Source organism: Sceloporus occidentalis, unplaced genomic scaffold (genome assembly GCF_023333645.1).
Source record: "Sceloporus occidentalis isolate IW3139 unplaced genomic scaffold, rSceOcc1.0.p SCAF_88, whole genome shotgun sequence".
Classification (NCBI taxonomy): domain Eukaryota; kingdom Metazoa; phylum Chordata; class Lepidosauria; order Squamata; family Phrynosomatidae; genus Sceloporus; species Sceloporus occidentalis.
Window position 1 is genome coordinate 1,252,308 of NW_028317068.1, and position 16,389 is coordinate 1,268,696.

Genomic DNA, 16,389 nt, shown 5'->3' on the forward strand with positions numbered 1-16,389 from the left:
GTCTCAACTGACCTTAACTGACAGAATGCTAAAAGCCTACATTTTAATCCAGCTCATGTTTGAACAAAAATGCTTTTTTTGTTCTTGTTGAAATCATCCTGATATTAGAAGAAGTCCATAATTTTAAACCAAATATTTTTTTGGAGGGGGCAGAGTAGTAATATTTAGGTGTTACGCAACTGATGATATGAGTTGGGAAGAAGCACCAACCGATATCCTCAGACGTGTTGAACATTGTAAGTATGGTATATGTGCACTTCATGCTAAGTGGTGTAGTGTTCACCATGGTGTTCATATAACATATTTGAATATTAGGGCCGTCTATTGTGTTTTTCTGCCAATACATGGTTCCTCATATATGTTTCATTTAAGTATTGTCTAGATTGTAAGCTTGTTTGAGTAGGTGCCTCCTTAACTTTTCTTTCTGAAATTATGTAATGCATTACTTGTTATGTGATGCCTCTATATAAGTACATAAATAATAATAATTAACGGCAGCAAAAATGGAAAAATGGTAACAATCACACTGTCACAACTTCTACCAAATGAAGCATACATTGTGTGTTCATATGTTAATATAATTCCATTTAATTATAGCAGGTGGCATATACCACATTGGACATTTTAAACATGTACAAATTTCACATGTTACTCGCACAGTAGTGCACTATTGTAGAGGTTTGTGAGCCTGTATAATGCAAGGGGCCAAGCATTGGGTTCACATGGACTTGTGAACATAAAGTTCTGCCTGGGAAACAATGGCGTTTCCTACGAGAGTCTAATTGTGTTGAATTAATCAGTTCACTTTGGTGAGCGACATACAGTAAATATGAATAAACACTGGGAAATTTGTTTCAAACACAATTTCATGCAGCTCTTTTATAATTGTGTAAAGTGTATCATGCGGCCTTATATGCTGTGGTATTGTTTAATTCTATTGTAGCTTTAAACAAAATATTTAATTGTCTAAATAAACATTTGAAATGTGCCTGCCATTATTCTATTGCAACAGAAAAAGGCAAGGTTTGCTTGGCTCAGACCCCCCATATGTCTCCAATTTGGGGGTCTCTGGAGACTGATCTTTTCTTCAATTCCTACTTGTGTAAAAGCAGACGCTGCCCTCTCTTTCCTGTTTTTGAATTATGAGGTGCCCCACTTGAAAGCTCAGCACTTTTCACAGCCCTCGCTGCTTCTGTCAGGACAGTGTAAGTTTGCTTTGTAAACAGCTCAGAGATCCGCAGGTGGTTACTTGTGATGTCTTGCTGTTTTTTTTTTTATATATTCCCTGGGACTGTAAGCACTTCCCCTGCCCTCCCCTTCCCTGGAGTGTGCAGACTATACAGTCTGGAGGAGGAGGAGGAGGAGGGATTGAGAGAGGCTCTTTTTCCTGTTTCATTTGAAACACAAGGCACTGCTTCACCGGCTCTGCTGCCAACTTTACCCCCATGAGTCCTGCTGCTCCTTACCTCTTAAGAGTGGAACTTTAAGCCTCCTGAAGATGGACTTACTTCTCCTTTTGTATCTTCGGGTGTGTAACATCAGGGGTTGTCTGGGCACACACTGAGGACCTTAAATGCGATCATCTACCTAACCCTCTTAGGATACAGGCTGGTGAGTCCAAGGTTTGGAGAACAATACAGATTGACGCTTGATGGTCCAAGGGACTTGCTGTATGGAGCCAAATCACTAGATCTTGGGATCTATGGAGAACCTCTTGGGCATGTATGTTGGAAAAGTAAAATTCATGTAACATATTGTATGTTTGTTGCATTCTGAGGATCTGTTGCTTATTCTGATTTGTCCCTCTGGACTATACATCCCTGCTTCTCATTGTTAAGGATCACCACGGATTTGCCCCAGGAATACTAATTAACGATCTGTGCTCAGTCGTCATAAGGTTATTTGTGACCCCGATCGGGTTGTTGGTGTTGTCATGCACGCCCAGTTATCTGCTTTCTGGATACCACAGTGAATGCTGGGGACCACTTGTCTCACCAGACCCCACACTAAGCTAGATTTACACTTGTCTGTCATATATAAATATGCCTTAAGGATCTCCACCTGATCGTGATGTTGATTTGTAGGAACCCCAGTTAAATAGCCAGGGGTGTATATTTGCTAGGAGAAACTTCCTGGAGCGCCTGTGTAATTACAATCTTTCAAAGTTGTTGGAAGAGTAGCTGTTCTGAAGCTGGTGACATGCCTTTTCACTTGAGGATAGTTCAACCCTCCCATCTGGGTAGACTGAGTTCAACTTCTGGGCATTTACCCCAGGATGGTACATCTCTATTCTTTGGATCGCTGGAGGATGTACGATCCCACACTTTGGTGCACATCATTCAACAGCTTTCTGATCTCTCCCGACATGCTGAGGACATCTTCAACAGCATACATAGCCATGCGGTGGCCCTGGGGGATCGCAGTGTCCGCCTGCAGCACCGCCTGGCTCGTCTGCAGAACAACGTCTCCCACCTGGACCATAAGAAGGTGCCAGTCCGTAAGTACTTCAGTCTATATTTCTATTTTATTTATCTAACACTAAACATACAAACAAATGCGATCCTGAGCAAGAGATCATATGCCACCCCCTGTAACGCTTGCATTCTTATTCACATATTCATAAAGAAGCTCCTTGCCCAGGTAAACCAATACTTTCATGCATCAGTCTTCCATGCCAGGTGCCACACACCCATGTATACCTTCAATTATGTTTTGTTGCATCATCACCACCTGTACAACCCATGTTACCTGTCAAACATAGGTATGCACACCCACAGTGACAAGTACACATGACATGTTGCGCAAAGAACATCTTCAAAACACAGCTTCTGCTCAGGTGGATTTGTACTAAATCAGTTGACATTTGATCATTTGTCTTGGGGCTTCATGTATTACATGTATACGGTATATATGTATTTATTGCATCCATTTCCACTTATAGAAAAAGTGCTGGGAACTTCAAAAGCCACACGAGACACCTTATATTTTTTACAATTGTGACAAATTGTGAATGCATGGACATATATTGCTTTGTAGTTCTTTCAGTACTAAAAAGTCAATGTAAAACCTTAACCTCTTGCACATTCCAAGTAAAATATGCTAGTTTTGGTATAATAAAAAAAATAGAAAAAATGCACAAATATAAACATTTTAACGTCAACAATAATATACATCTTGTTATATGCAGACACTAGGTTGCAATATAGCACCTGGACAAAATAAAATTATTTATAATTTAATATAGAACCATGTTGAAAACATTGCACCTGGACAAAATAAAATGATTTATAATTTAATATAGAACCATGTTGGAAACATTGCACCTAATTGTGAGGTGGTGAGAGTGTTATCTTCTAGGGTTTAATACTTTTTATGCAAAATGGTCTGTACTCACTAAAACTATTACTTTCATTGCTTTTGGCATAGATTAGCTTTGGCTGGTTAAATTTCAAGCGGTGGTTACAGGGATCGCGCCAGCATTGAAATGTTATACATATTTATAGGCTGGTCCTGGCCCTGATGTTACTTCTGTGTACACTAAATCAGCAGACAGGTTTTCAGTCTGAATCAGCATGGGGCATTGTCACTATGCTGCCGGCAGCCTGAAAGACATAAAAGTCAACATAAAACAAGGTGTGGCCTTTGTATGGGAAGCAGCTGACACCTAAATTCAACATGGTTTTCCAAATGTCAGTATGGATCTGCAAAAAGAGAGCTTAGTCAACATAATACCTTGACCACAGGACCCCGTCTTTCTGGAAGGTTTAGGGTTTCTACAACCATATTTTGACAGGTGCTGAAAATTATCCTGCTCCATAAAAGATTGTATTTTGTGGACTAGCCTATATCCTGCTAAAATCAAAAGAATGTAGAAATGGAAAAAAGGCAGATTATTTTGGAGCGCAAATTGCCTTGGTGTGTCTTTTAGAAAAATAAACCATAGCCTGAAACACAGGAAAAAGGTTTGTGTTCGGGCCCCCATGATAATGGTTCTTATGTGGTATTTAGTCTACAGTTTCGCTTTAGCAACCTTAGTGATGGAACCCACAAAAGTGAAGTATATTTCTTCAAACCACCACCACTAGTCCCCAGTATTCTGAACTTTGTAAAATATTGCATTGATTTTGTGTTTACATTTGAAGACCATTTGGAGATTAATTATGCAGTATATATGTTGTAAATATCTATATAATCATAAACCGAAGTGTTACATTTAATACAGTTTTTCAGACTATCATTGCTAATGTTAAAGGAACAGTCATGCCATTTTCTACATTATTACACTGTTCTTTTGAAATAAATGATGAAATGCCTATGGTGCCAAGCATGTGTGAAACAAAGAACCATTGTCAAACACTAACACATTCACCAGGCAAGCCTAAAGACTTCTCAATGAAATCCTATAGTAAAATGGATTCTGGTTAGGTATAATCAAATAAGTTTACCAATGAACGCCTCTTTTTAAACTAAGTGTGGAGACAGAGGTGCAAAAGCCAGACCACTACTCATGGACAGCTGTTTTCATCCTTAGTTGGCATGAGGTTGGTTTCTGGCTTACGACTTGAGGTTTGGGTTGATATTTACCGGTAATCATTGCCAGTTTTTAAATATAGGCATATAATATCTGTATATTTAACTTATACTACATTAGTCTTTACAGTCTTTATCTGTAGGACTAAATAACAATTGACTGACCCAGTCTTCCTAATTGGATCCCTATTTTGCTAAATGTTTTATCAAAGTAGAGAAATACTGAAGATGGTTTGAAATCTGTTGTTAAAAGGTTTGTTAAAAACTTATGGGCGAGTAAAAAAGTTAATAATAAAAGGACAGTCTGTATTCTATTTTTAATGCCTATATGTAGTCTATCTCTCCTTCTTCCCCTGTCTGCTTTATGTTTAGTTAAGTATGCTTCCCACACATGTGCTGTAGGACATGCTAGCTCTACTTTGTAATCATGTGAATTGAACTTGCATACTTCCAAGCAGCTACTTGGTGTTAGAAGATTACTGTGTACTACTGTACTTGCTCTGTGTCTTGGAACATTATTAAACATGTGTAATTAATGCTCAGTTATACAAATAAATACCCAGAATCTGACTCAAAGTATGAGCCAATGATGTGCTGACATCATTACAATTAGTAACTGATTAGGGCTACTTCGAAAGGGCCCACTTCTACATAAAAAATGCCAATGGGAACCCCTTGATACTTACGGCATCCAGAGGTACTGCAGAGGCCTGTTTTATGTAGACAGATCAAAAACAGAAGACATACTCCTGGTAACAGCTCTGTTTGATAATATGATTGTAATATTTGTTTTGTAGCTTTAGTTATTGCATAGTAAATCCAATTCCTGACACTAGCAGAAGAAATACTGAAAACAGAAAAACATGGAATGTTTGGGAGGGTTTTTGGATTTCCTGTTTTTTTGCCCATAATGTTTTTAAAGGTATGTTTGGCTGCAGGTAAAGATAATTGGGGATGTTTCACAGTTTTTAGAGATTTCACAGAATCATATGAGCAGTTGAAAAGCATCTCACCATTTGTTGGTCCAGAATCACTTCTCCTTTGGTATAATCATCACACAAGCATGAGCGTCTTTTGTTTCTTTTGTACGTGCCTGCTACAGCAACATCTGTGACCCTAACGGTCACTTGCTTCCAGCTGACATTCTGATTAGGACTCGGCCTGTCTTGGCCTAACCTATTTTCACATACTTTTCACAACCTCATATTGCTGGGGCAGTGATTTGATGGGCCAGTTCGGTATCATCAAAACAAATCCAAAGTCTAAATATATAAGGTATATTTATTAATAAATCACAGCGACAGACATTGCTTAAGTGTCCAGTAATCATTTGTTTATCTTTCCTGTTGTATTTAATAAAGGAAATAACTAAAAATACCACTCTATGCTTAAGCATAATAGGTTGTTCCTCCTTATATGCCACAGTCTGCATGACAAAGTCTGTAAAATGTTAAACTGGAATCCCAATCTGTATAGTCGGGAGTCACTGTCTATGATCTGGTCAATGCAAATATTTTCCTGAGGTTTTTGTAAGGGAAATTAAACAGACTGACGTAATAAATAAGGAGTTTGAGGGGTCTAAATCATAGAGTTTACTTCTTTGGCCAAGGAGCAATCCAAAGATGACCGCAAAAACCTTAGTCAAGCCAACTCAACATAACTAAGGCTCAACCACCATGGACACCAATATTGCCTCTGTATTCCAAACTTTTTAATACTTGTAATGAAGCTGCAGTGACCATCAATAATAAGTTTGTAGCCTTCATGAAAAGTTATTATGTTTTCATTCCAAATATTTTATTACAGCATTATTTGAATAGGGTCACTAGCATCTGATAATCAAAGATTTTCAGGTAATATCATGAATTTTACAGTGTTGTCTTGATAGACAAAATTCAGCTGACCAGCTGTTGACGTGCAATAAGCCCTTTCATCTTCAGCAATTCTGAAGGTAGGTAAGATTAGATGAACAGTCAGATGACACAGGAAAGTAATTGCAGTTACTCTTTCAGCAAATTACTTTGTAAGTATCAGCTGGCCTGATTGAAGACAGCTATTAAATGAAAGAGAACATCCACAATTTTTTTTAATTTTTAGAATCTCATTTAAGAAAGAAAAAACTTTCAATCTTTTTTTTAAGAGAATGGAACAGTTTTCACTTGCATTTGAGTCATTTTATGTGTTTAGCTCTGTTATCCAAGGCAGTATATAAAAAAACATACATACTGACTCAAACATAGCAATTACTCACCTACTTGTATTTAGTAAATAAATACCCTTGAGATAGCCATTTGTGGTAAGTATCCACTTTCACACCCTACTAAGCAACCAGCAAGCCAAAGATAACCAGTAATAGCCTTAAAGTAATAGATGTGACCTAATTTGATGTGATTTAAGGAGGTAATTATCTCAAGAGCTCAACATGACTGCTATCATGTAATGGTCTTTAGCATTAGATGTGTTAGATCGTAAAAAAGTCCATTGTACACCACAGAAATGCAAAAATGTGTAGTTGGCATTTTTTAATTTCCATTCATTCAAATGAGCTTGAATCAACAAATACGACTCACTGTTGACGTCTAAGGTATGATTTATATATATATACCGTATTTGCTCGATTATAAGACAAGGTTTTTTTCAGAGCAAATGCTCTGAAAAATCCCCCTCGTCTTATAATCGAGGTCGTCTTCTAATCAGATCTCAAAAAAATTTCTGCTGGGGCCATGCTGCTTACCGGTGCTTTGGTCGCGAGCAGCGTCTCTGCTATTAGCAGCAGGAGAACAGGAAGCTAGCACAGTCCTCACATAACTCTACCTCCCCCCTCCTTCCTCTGGGGGCGGGGCCAGAGAAGTTGCTCGCACAGCCGGGCCCCTGCAGAAGTCTGCGAGTGGGAGATCTGCAGTTCAGGTAAGGGGGTGGGGGAGAGTTTTTGTGATTAATGTGTGAAGTATGTGTGATTAATGGAATGAATGAGTATTTAAATGTTTGTGAATGAGTGTGTGTGTGATAGCATGGATGTGTAAAGGGGGTGGTGGTGGTAGCATGACATAGGGAGGCTGTAATCCCACTACTATCATCCCCAGGTTCCAGCATGTACTGGCTGCCTTGGCTTGATAGGAGTGTGATTGCTGTTAGCAGTTTATATATATATATATATATATATATATATAAATATATATACCTCCAGAAATGCATTTTAACCCCCTATATGCCACTATAAGGCATATCATGGGGCAGAGGGGCATATAGGGGGTTAAAAGGCATATCATGGGACAGAGTGGCAAATAGGGGGGTATAAGGCATTTCTGGGAGCAGAGTGGCAAGCCTGGGGGCAGATGTGCATAACTGGGGGGGGCAGGTTGGTAAATAAAAATATATATATTTTTCTCAATCATAGCTTTTATTAAATATGAAAAAATAGTTTACAGGAATTAATATTTACTACTTTTCCTATGGGGTAGTCTTATATTCAGGCTTTTTGTTTTTTTCCTAAATTAATATTTTGATTTTGGGGGGTCGTCTTATAATCGAGCAAATACGGTGTATATATATATATATATTTATATATATATATATATGATGTCAAAAGTTGTAAAATTAGATTACTACATTTAATCATTCAAGTGGCGTGGTATAAGTAATGCACTGGAGTTCAATTGAATAAGACCTTTTTTTTATCAACATTCCCAAACCAGCATTGGTAATCAATATATAAAACCATGTCCCTGGCAAAAAATGTTATTGGTTTATTTTTCTAAATATTTTTGTTTTGGGGATAGATTTTGTGTATGTTGTAGAAGTGGCTAAAAACTGAGTATTTAGTATGTGAACATTTATTGCATGAAGGAAACCCAACATAGTTCCAAATCATTATGAGCTCACTTCTGCATGAAGAGGGCAAAGGTTTATTAGTCTCTGCATATGGTACATTGACTCTCTTCATATTAAAGGTCCAGCGCACACATCAAATTATTCTCATCAGTTGCTGCCGGTCTGCTCATTTCCTTCCACTTTGTTTGTAGAGCCATGCTCTTGCACACATCCCTTTGTCATAAAGTCCAAAGCTGATTCCATGAGGGAGTAGTCAGTCTCTACAGATTTTTAATCATAATACAGATTACTTTACCATGTTGAAATAGGTTTGTCATAGCAGTATGCTTCATTGGTGATTTACATATCCAGGCCATTTACATATAGAATAGTGCCAAACTGAAGACTAGCCCCAATGGTTACTAGACTTACAATTGAGTCCTACTTGATTTAGCAAAACAGATGCTCTTCAAGCAAGACCAGGTTTACTTCCCCGAACTCCTTTTGTCATATTTGTCACAGATTTATTGTTGTTGCCTGGTTTTATTGAATATGCTTGTTACATATTTCTAAGGTGATGAGTTTCAGCTTTTTTTTTTTTTCACCTAAATGAAAAAAGAGTTTCGATTGCGTGCTCAGTCATCATGTAGTAAACTTTTTTCACAGAAGTGCTGCTGACAAAATTGAGTTGATGGAGCGTTTGAAGGGATTAAGATTTCCTTCCAGGATTTAACTTGCCCAGAAAAAAGATTTAAAAGAGTGAGGGAGAGGCCAGACATATCGAACTTGGCAAAAAAAGTATCTCTTAACTTGGTCTTGTTAACAAGGACACCATAGTTGACTGTTGAGCTGTTGACAGTGGGATATGGTCATATAACAGGTGAGGCTTGTAGTGGATTCTACATGACCTTACATATTTAGCAAACAGGGCTCAAATGGAATTATTATTAAATAATAACACATTGCACTCTATAAACGTGCCTTGCTTCCTTAGACGGTTTGCATAGAGGCCAGTGATTGGCTATAAAAAGTATAAATACAATGTGGGTTATATGAAATATAATTGTGGTGGAATCTTTGAATTCTGGGGTCTTATTACCTTAGCTGATATGTTTCTGCTGATTGGGCTATTCCTTTGGTTGCTATGGTGATAAGACTCATTTTGAAACTTAGTACCACAGTCGTTTCTTACACTTAAACCACCTACATAAATCTATAGGTATTTTTCTGGGAATGTAGAGTTCCTATTGTTTATTGAACCATAGTCAAGCAAAATTTCAATGCCTTTTCTGTAGATCTATAAAGCAAATAAGTCAAACTGATCTAACTATAGATCAAGTAGGGCCTATCAAGCTCTTATTGCAGCAGATGCTTACCAGAGTTGAACCTTCATAATCTATAGTAAAGTCAAGGACTTAAAAGTACTACTCTTTTCCAAACAGTCCTGTCTACTTGGCTCTTTGGGGAAGGGATCCTTTTATATCAGAATACATTTCATACTTAACCCCCACCTTATTATACTTCATTGAAAACATGTGCCTTCACCACTTTAAAATAAAAAGCTAGACCCGAGAGACTATTATTAAAATCTCAAAACTCTGTAAAGAGGAAAATTGTTTTCCTTACCAGATCTTTTTATCTTTTCCAAAAAGGAAAAAAACTGCTTATTTTGATGTGGCGCACAATTGGTGAAGCTCTTTGTAGAAATCATCTGAAGTGGATAAAAGCTTATTACCAAGGCTAAATGATTCTGCAAATTGCCTTTCAACAAGTGCTTTGAAACAAAAGAGTACAGCATTTTGTTTCTTGTTGTTCAGCTAATAGAAGTAAACAAACTGGTTGGGTGACTTATGTCCAGTTTCTAGATCTGTTTGACAGCCTTGTCCTATCTAGTAACTAGTACTGTTTACAAACCATTTGTTTGACCATCTTATATTGAATCGTTTACTTAGAAATATACAAGCCTATTAAAATGGATGTTTTGAACAGATTTTGGTTTTGGGTTTTACCGCACAACAAGCAAACCTTACGTTACTAATTAAACACATTAGTTTCCATCAATTACTTGTCTCAGGGCAGGGAACACCTTCAGGTCTTATGCCCAGGTATAGGCGTTGCTGGGCCAACAAATTTAGAAAATTAGGTTAGCCCAACATTGTACACAAATTAATAAATGTGGTCATTCTGTTCACTACATGGTATAGCTCTGTACTTAGTGGTGCACACAGCTTAAACTTAATGGATATTTCCTATACGTGTTTAAGTATTTTTAGTCTAATTTAAAGAGTTAAAAAACAAACCATTGAAGGTTGATGCGCCATTTCATAGGCAATTACACTGAAAGCATATAAACCAAATAAGAATCTTTTCCTTGAAGACATATATGTATACACTCTATGAATTTTGTAAAATTAAGTCTTCTGTTTAACATGAATTCTTTTATTATTTTATTGCAGTTATGACACACAGTATACATTACTCTTATCTCTCCAACTCATTCACATGTACTGACAAAATGGAGTAGCTGCACTCTAAAAAGCAGACATTGTGCCTACACATCGCTCATGTGTTGCAACTGACAAGATGTAAATGCCGCTGGTAATTTACCTAGCACAATCAATTTATCGTATTCCAGATTCAATTTTTAAACACACCAAATCAGTGGTCTTATATGGATCAAAAGCTGGCAGTGGCAGCTTTTTTTAATAGATGTTCATGTTATCCATATTTAAACCTTTTAATTCACCAGACATTTTTATGTTTGAAAAGTAAACTTGGTGTACAATATAATCGTGTACTGAGGGTCAGGAACTATGTAAGAGCATATTTCACATAGTTCTTACAACATGCTGTGTGTGGCAGTTTAAACATGGAAATACTACTACAAGACATTGATGTTAAATATAATTTCCTGTGCATAATGTGGCGAGAGTGGTACTTGTTCTCTAGTCATTATGTTTTGCTCTCCTTGACACAGTATGCTCCCACATTAATGTATTTGATCTGGCAGACAGCAGGGAGTGGAGTTTTATAAAAGAGAGTTCTCCTTTAGATGATTAAGAGGCTGCAACGCTGCAGTCACCGAATACCATTGGAATGTCTGCATTTCATAGTCTCCTCAGGTGCTTATAGGTTCTGATTCCCCACAACCAACAGAAAGCTATTGTTATGAGAAGACTTTATCTTGATCCTTCAGTAACAGTCATAATTCTCAGCAAAGTACTTATTTGTAAACTGCCACATCAGGAGGCATCACTGACGACCTTGTGACTTGCATGTACTTGACCAAACGTTGGCAGCCAAAAGAAGGGCGAGAGGAATCTATAGATTAATGGTCTGGATTTTTAGTAAGTTTCACGTAACGTGCTGCAGCTTGAGAACAACTCATTAATGCAGAATTAAGCATTCAGTAGTGTTCAGTTTGCCTGCGTTTATCCAAGCATGATGGAAGCAATTCAGAGGCTCTTATATACATTTGGAGCAGTCGCCATATCAATTAAGGAAGGGTCTCCTGCCTGTTCCTTATTTAGAATTTAAAAAAAAAAGATTTTCAGGTACCAGGGGTTTGATTTTATTGGATGAGTCTACTTGGGTAATGAATGTATGTTGCAACCATTGCTTAGTTCTCAATCAGGAAACTGATGGTTTATATAGGATATGGACATCTATGAATTCTCTCAATTTGTTGTCAGTTTCCTAGATGTAAAGTAAGGATTGTGTCCTTTTCCGGACTTCAGGTACATATTAATTAATGCAGACACTTAATTTAGGTTAAGGTTGCAGTATGTGTATGCCAACATCTTGCTTTTTGTTTGCAACAGCTGTATTGTCCTGAGTAGGAACTGAGACCGCAGAGATTATCAAGTAGAACCAGCTTTACTTTGACAGCAACATGGCTCTTGGTTGGTGCAAGCACTACCTTATCTAAATTACACTGCTTAGTCACTATTAGGTAAACATATTAGAACAGCTATCTACATATCAAATATCTTGCAGGGACAATGCACCATTTGCAGAACAAATACGTTGGAAGGCAATAAACTGATTTTTATAAATGTGTTTACGTTTCTATCATGTATAGCAACTATCTGCATAATATACCTCACAACAGCAATATGTCCTTTGCTAATTTTACTTTAAATTCCCCAAATTACTCATAAAAAAGGCAATAAAACAATAAATGCCAATGGAATCAGATAAGAAAAAGTACATTGCCTTTTACTGTCTTTATCTTCAGGTAGGTTACATAATTGTTTGAGTTTTGTCTGTGTTCTAACAAAAGTGCCATTGTTTTTGGTCTATAGAAGACAATTTGCGTCCAGCAAATTGAGTACATACTCTCAGACTGTACCCTTTTATATAAATTTATCAAGATAATTATACTGCAATATTAGATAAAATTATGTATTACTAACATTGGTGGAACAACATTGTATTAATTATTGGGATTGATTCACTAAAGGGGGCTTAAAAAGAAAAGAAGGCTTAGCTGGCTGTATATGAGGCATAATTCATTGGGTGAGGATACTTTTGAGAAATACCATTGACTTAGCTGTACATTATACAGGGCCAGACAAGCTCTTCTTGCAGCAGAAATTTATAGCGCAGCAATGGCGAACCTATGGCACGCCAAGGCGCATATTTTAATCAGCCCCAAATAAAGGAAGCACGGAGCCTCTGTTTCACTGCTCCTTTGTTAAGTGTTGCGACTGAAGCCGCGGGCACCGCAATGGAGCACTAAAGCAGAGGTCTGTATGGGAATTAAGAAAGGTAAGTAATAAGGAGAAAGGGGGAATAGATAGTGAGAAAGAGGAGCGATAAGAAGAAAATGGAGCGATAAAGAGAAAGAAATCGGGGGGGATAATGAGGATGAGAGAGGAAGGGGCAAGATAGAAAGAAGTGGAAGATAATGAAAAAGAAGAGTGAGAAAGAGGAGAGATAGTGGCAGCAACAGCACATTGGTTTCCATCGAAGAAGTCACCAAACCTTGCACCCATCATGTTTAATCTAAAAATATTTATATACATTTAGATTAAATAGGATGGGTGCAAGGTTTTTGGGGGCTTCTCAGATGTGTGTATATGTATGTATGTGTATGTATGCATGTGAGTCAGTGTGAGTATATGCTTGTTTGTGTTATGTTTATAGAGGAAAAGGTCTATATGGAGAATAACCCTCATGGAAAGAAGTGTATGGTTATTATTATTATTATTATATAGGGCCAACAGATTCTCTATTGCTGAAACTCATTTTGATCAGTCCGAATTTAAAATCTCCGGCACAGTTGTTCTTAACACAGCTGACTCCTACTTGGATGTTTAATGTGCGGTCCGTCACTAAATACAACCTAAATCCATATGCAGAACCCCGTTCCTTTAAAATAAGCTTTTCTTTTCCATTTCATGAAAATACCCACTTATGTTTCTTACAATTTATTAATAAAAATTTGCAATAAAGAGGCAATTTCCTTTTCAGCTTGAGTTACCTGAGCTGTAGCTACAGGCAAAGTATTCATTACAGAATACTGTAAATTTACTTTCCTAATACTGCAGCCGAGTTGGAATGGAAAATTTATCTTATATGGTTTGTGTGATAGACTAAGATTTTGAAGCAACTGGCACTAAATCATAATTTGATATTGTTTGTTTTATCAAAGTTACATGAAAAACATGTTCATTGATTATTACCAAACCTTTACCTAACACAGTGAGTGAGTTGTATACTACGCTGCTGCTAGGCTATGTCCAATGGAGTATAGCCAGAGTCTATCTCTGTTACCTCAGGAGATTATTATAATTATTATTTATTGTTTTATATAGTGCCATCAAATTCCGTAGCGCTGTACAATGGGTAGACAGGACACAACAAGTAGTAGGTAACATAACAATTTAACTTACAGAGACAACAGGTGAAGAGGGCCCTGCTCAAAGGAGCTTACAATCTAGAGGTAAATGTATTATGAGCCACTACAACCGACACTACAGAGGGAGCCCTGCGTGAATTCTTAATTATTTGTAGGCGTTTTTAAGCATTTCCTCCATCTCCGTGATTATAATCCAAACTAATTCCATCTTGTTAGCTGACATTGTCTGGAATTCACAATTTCTGAATTAATGTAGCTTGTTATTCTGGGCTCTCCAGTCTTTTTCTGGTCATTAACTGTTCTCCCTAATTCTTTTGTAAACACTATTTTTTTTAGACTAAATGCTCATTTTATAAGGTAAAATTAAAAATAAATAAATAGCAAATTGCAAGCTAGCAAGCATTTTTAACAGGTATTGTAAATATTGGTGTCCAAGTCTGTCTTTTGGCTTGTCACGTCTAAAACATTTAATTCAAATTCTCTTCACGTCCTAAAAAGTACAGAGAGGAAACTGGTAACTCTACAGTGGCCATTTCTGTATTTTTTTGTTATATATTATTGTAATTGGGCTGGCTTGGGCAAATATGTACCACAGGGCATTATAAAATTATATTTGCATATGTGAAAGTAACTTATATTAGTGAATTAAAAAAAAAAATTCTGCCTCCTAGATTTTAACCATTTTTCGCTGACTGAGCTACACATTATGCAGAACCATCTCAGCACTTCTTGTTAAAAAAAGAAAATATTAGGTTAGCAATTCATATTCTGTAAAATAAAACTTGGTGACATTAAACATCAACTTTTCATCATACTTATGCGTAAACACCAGAGTGTTGCATTGCCATGACATCAACATTTTACACACTATATTTTTAAGGAATTCAAAATTATGTTATTTGCTATTTTAAGCCTGTAAAAATGTACATACAATTGTGTTCTGTTTTATTGAACGAAAACTCCCTGAGATTAGGAAGTGGATGTTAGTTTAGCCAGTCATGAATCTCTGGTCAGCATGATAAACATGTCTCAGTAGCAAGCTGGATGACCATCAGAGACTCTTCTGACCTGTAGTTACTACAAAAAAGAATAACAATAGAGACATATAATCCCGCATTTACAGGAAGATGTGTCACTTCCTAATTCCTCTTCCTATCCATAGCATTTAAGACAACACATAGGAAATAAGTCTTTCAAGCAGTAACATTTTTTAAAACTATTTTATCTCGTCACTTTGGAACTAGTTACACATTTACACGTGTACACGTTATCCACCAGGAATCATTGGTACTGGATCCTTAGAAGTGCAAAGTGTTAAATGTTGTTGTCTGCTGGCTGAAGTGGTTTGCTCGGGGTCATGGAAGGAGTAGTGACGTGGTCTTGCTTGTGTAAAATAGTAATTTGAGATTCTTGAATCGATGTGCGCTGAACCGCATCATGGCTTGCCTCAGGAATGGTTTTATATTTCCAGAATATGTAATTTACAAACACAAGGAAAAGTAAAAAAAAAAAAAAAGAAGCCTGCTTAAAAATGATTGCTGGTAAACCTCACTGGCACGTTTAACGACTTTAAACATTGATAGCAAAATCTCCAGTCCGTCTCACTTTGTGTTATGTTGGTAGACATTCCTGGGACCTTTTAAAATCAGCCTCCCATATGACAAAAATATTAGGTGGAAAAAAATACAGAAGCCACGAGGACGAAAACTCCTTTGTCGCAGAATCATCCTTGACTGTTATGGTTTGGTTATCACACAAATATTAAAGGAATATATATAGGAACGGTAGTCAAAGTTTTTGCTATTCTTAGTCTTTGTAACACTTATTTTTGTTTAATGGCAATTTGCTTCACTTGTCTTGTTGAGAAAAACATTTGGCAATATGTTTTTGACAGAGGGTGATTTTGGCAATATTTATACAGGTTGAATTTCATTAATATTGCTTTATACCAATGGTGAAATTTTCATACATTTCATTATTGATTGATATGTGTGTGGATCATTAACTATAATATTGGAACGGTTTCCAAGTAAGTATTTTTTTTCTTCTACTAATACCAGGCATGTCATGAGCTTAACTTCTGCTTATTTCAAACATATGAGATACAGTGGATACTAACCAGAACTTAGATTACAGAATCAGCTCTACTGGATCTTTCTTCACTAAGCGACTTTATTACCAGTGGT

The 16,389-nt window shown here is 36.8% G+C and overlaps 1 protein-coding gene across 1 annotated transcript in view; it reads left to right on the forward strand.

Moving 5' to 3' along the window:
• Positions 1-2,199: 2,199 nt before the first annotated feature.
• LOC149284780 (NHS-like protein 1) overlaps positions 2,200-16,389 on the forward strand; it is a 127,295-nt gene continuing 113,105 nt past the window's right edge. The window contains exon 1 of the mRNA XM_089496209.1: positions 2,200-2,497. Coding sequence (XP_089352335.1) covers positions 2,200-2,497 — 298 coding nt within the window. The remainder of the gene's footprint in view (positions 2,498-16,389) is intronic.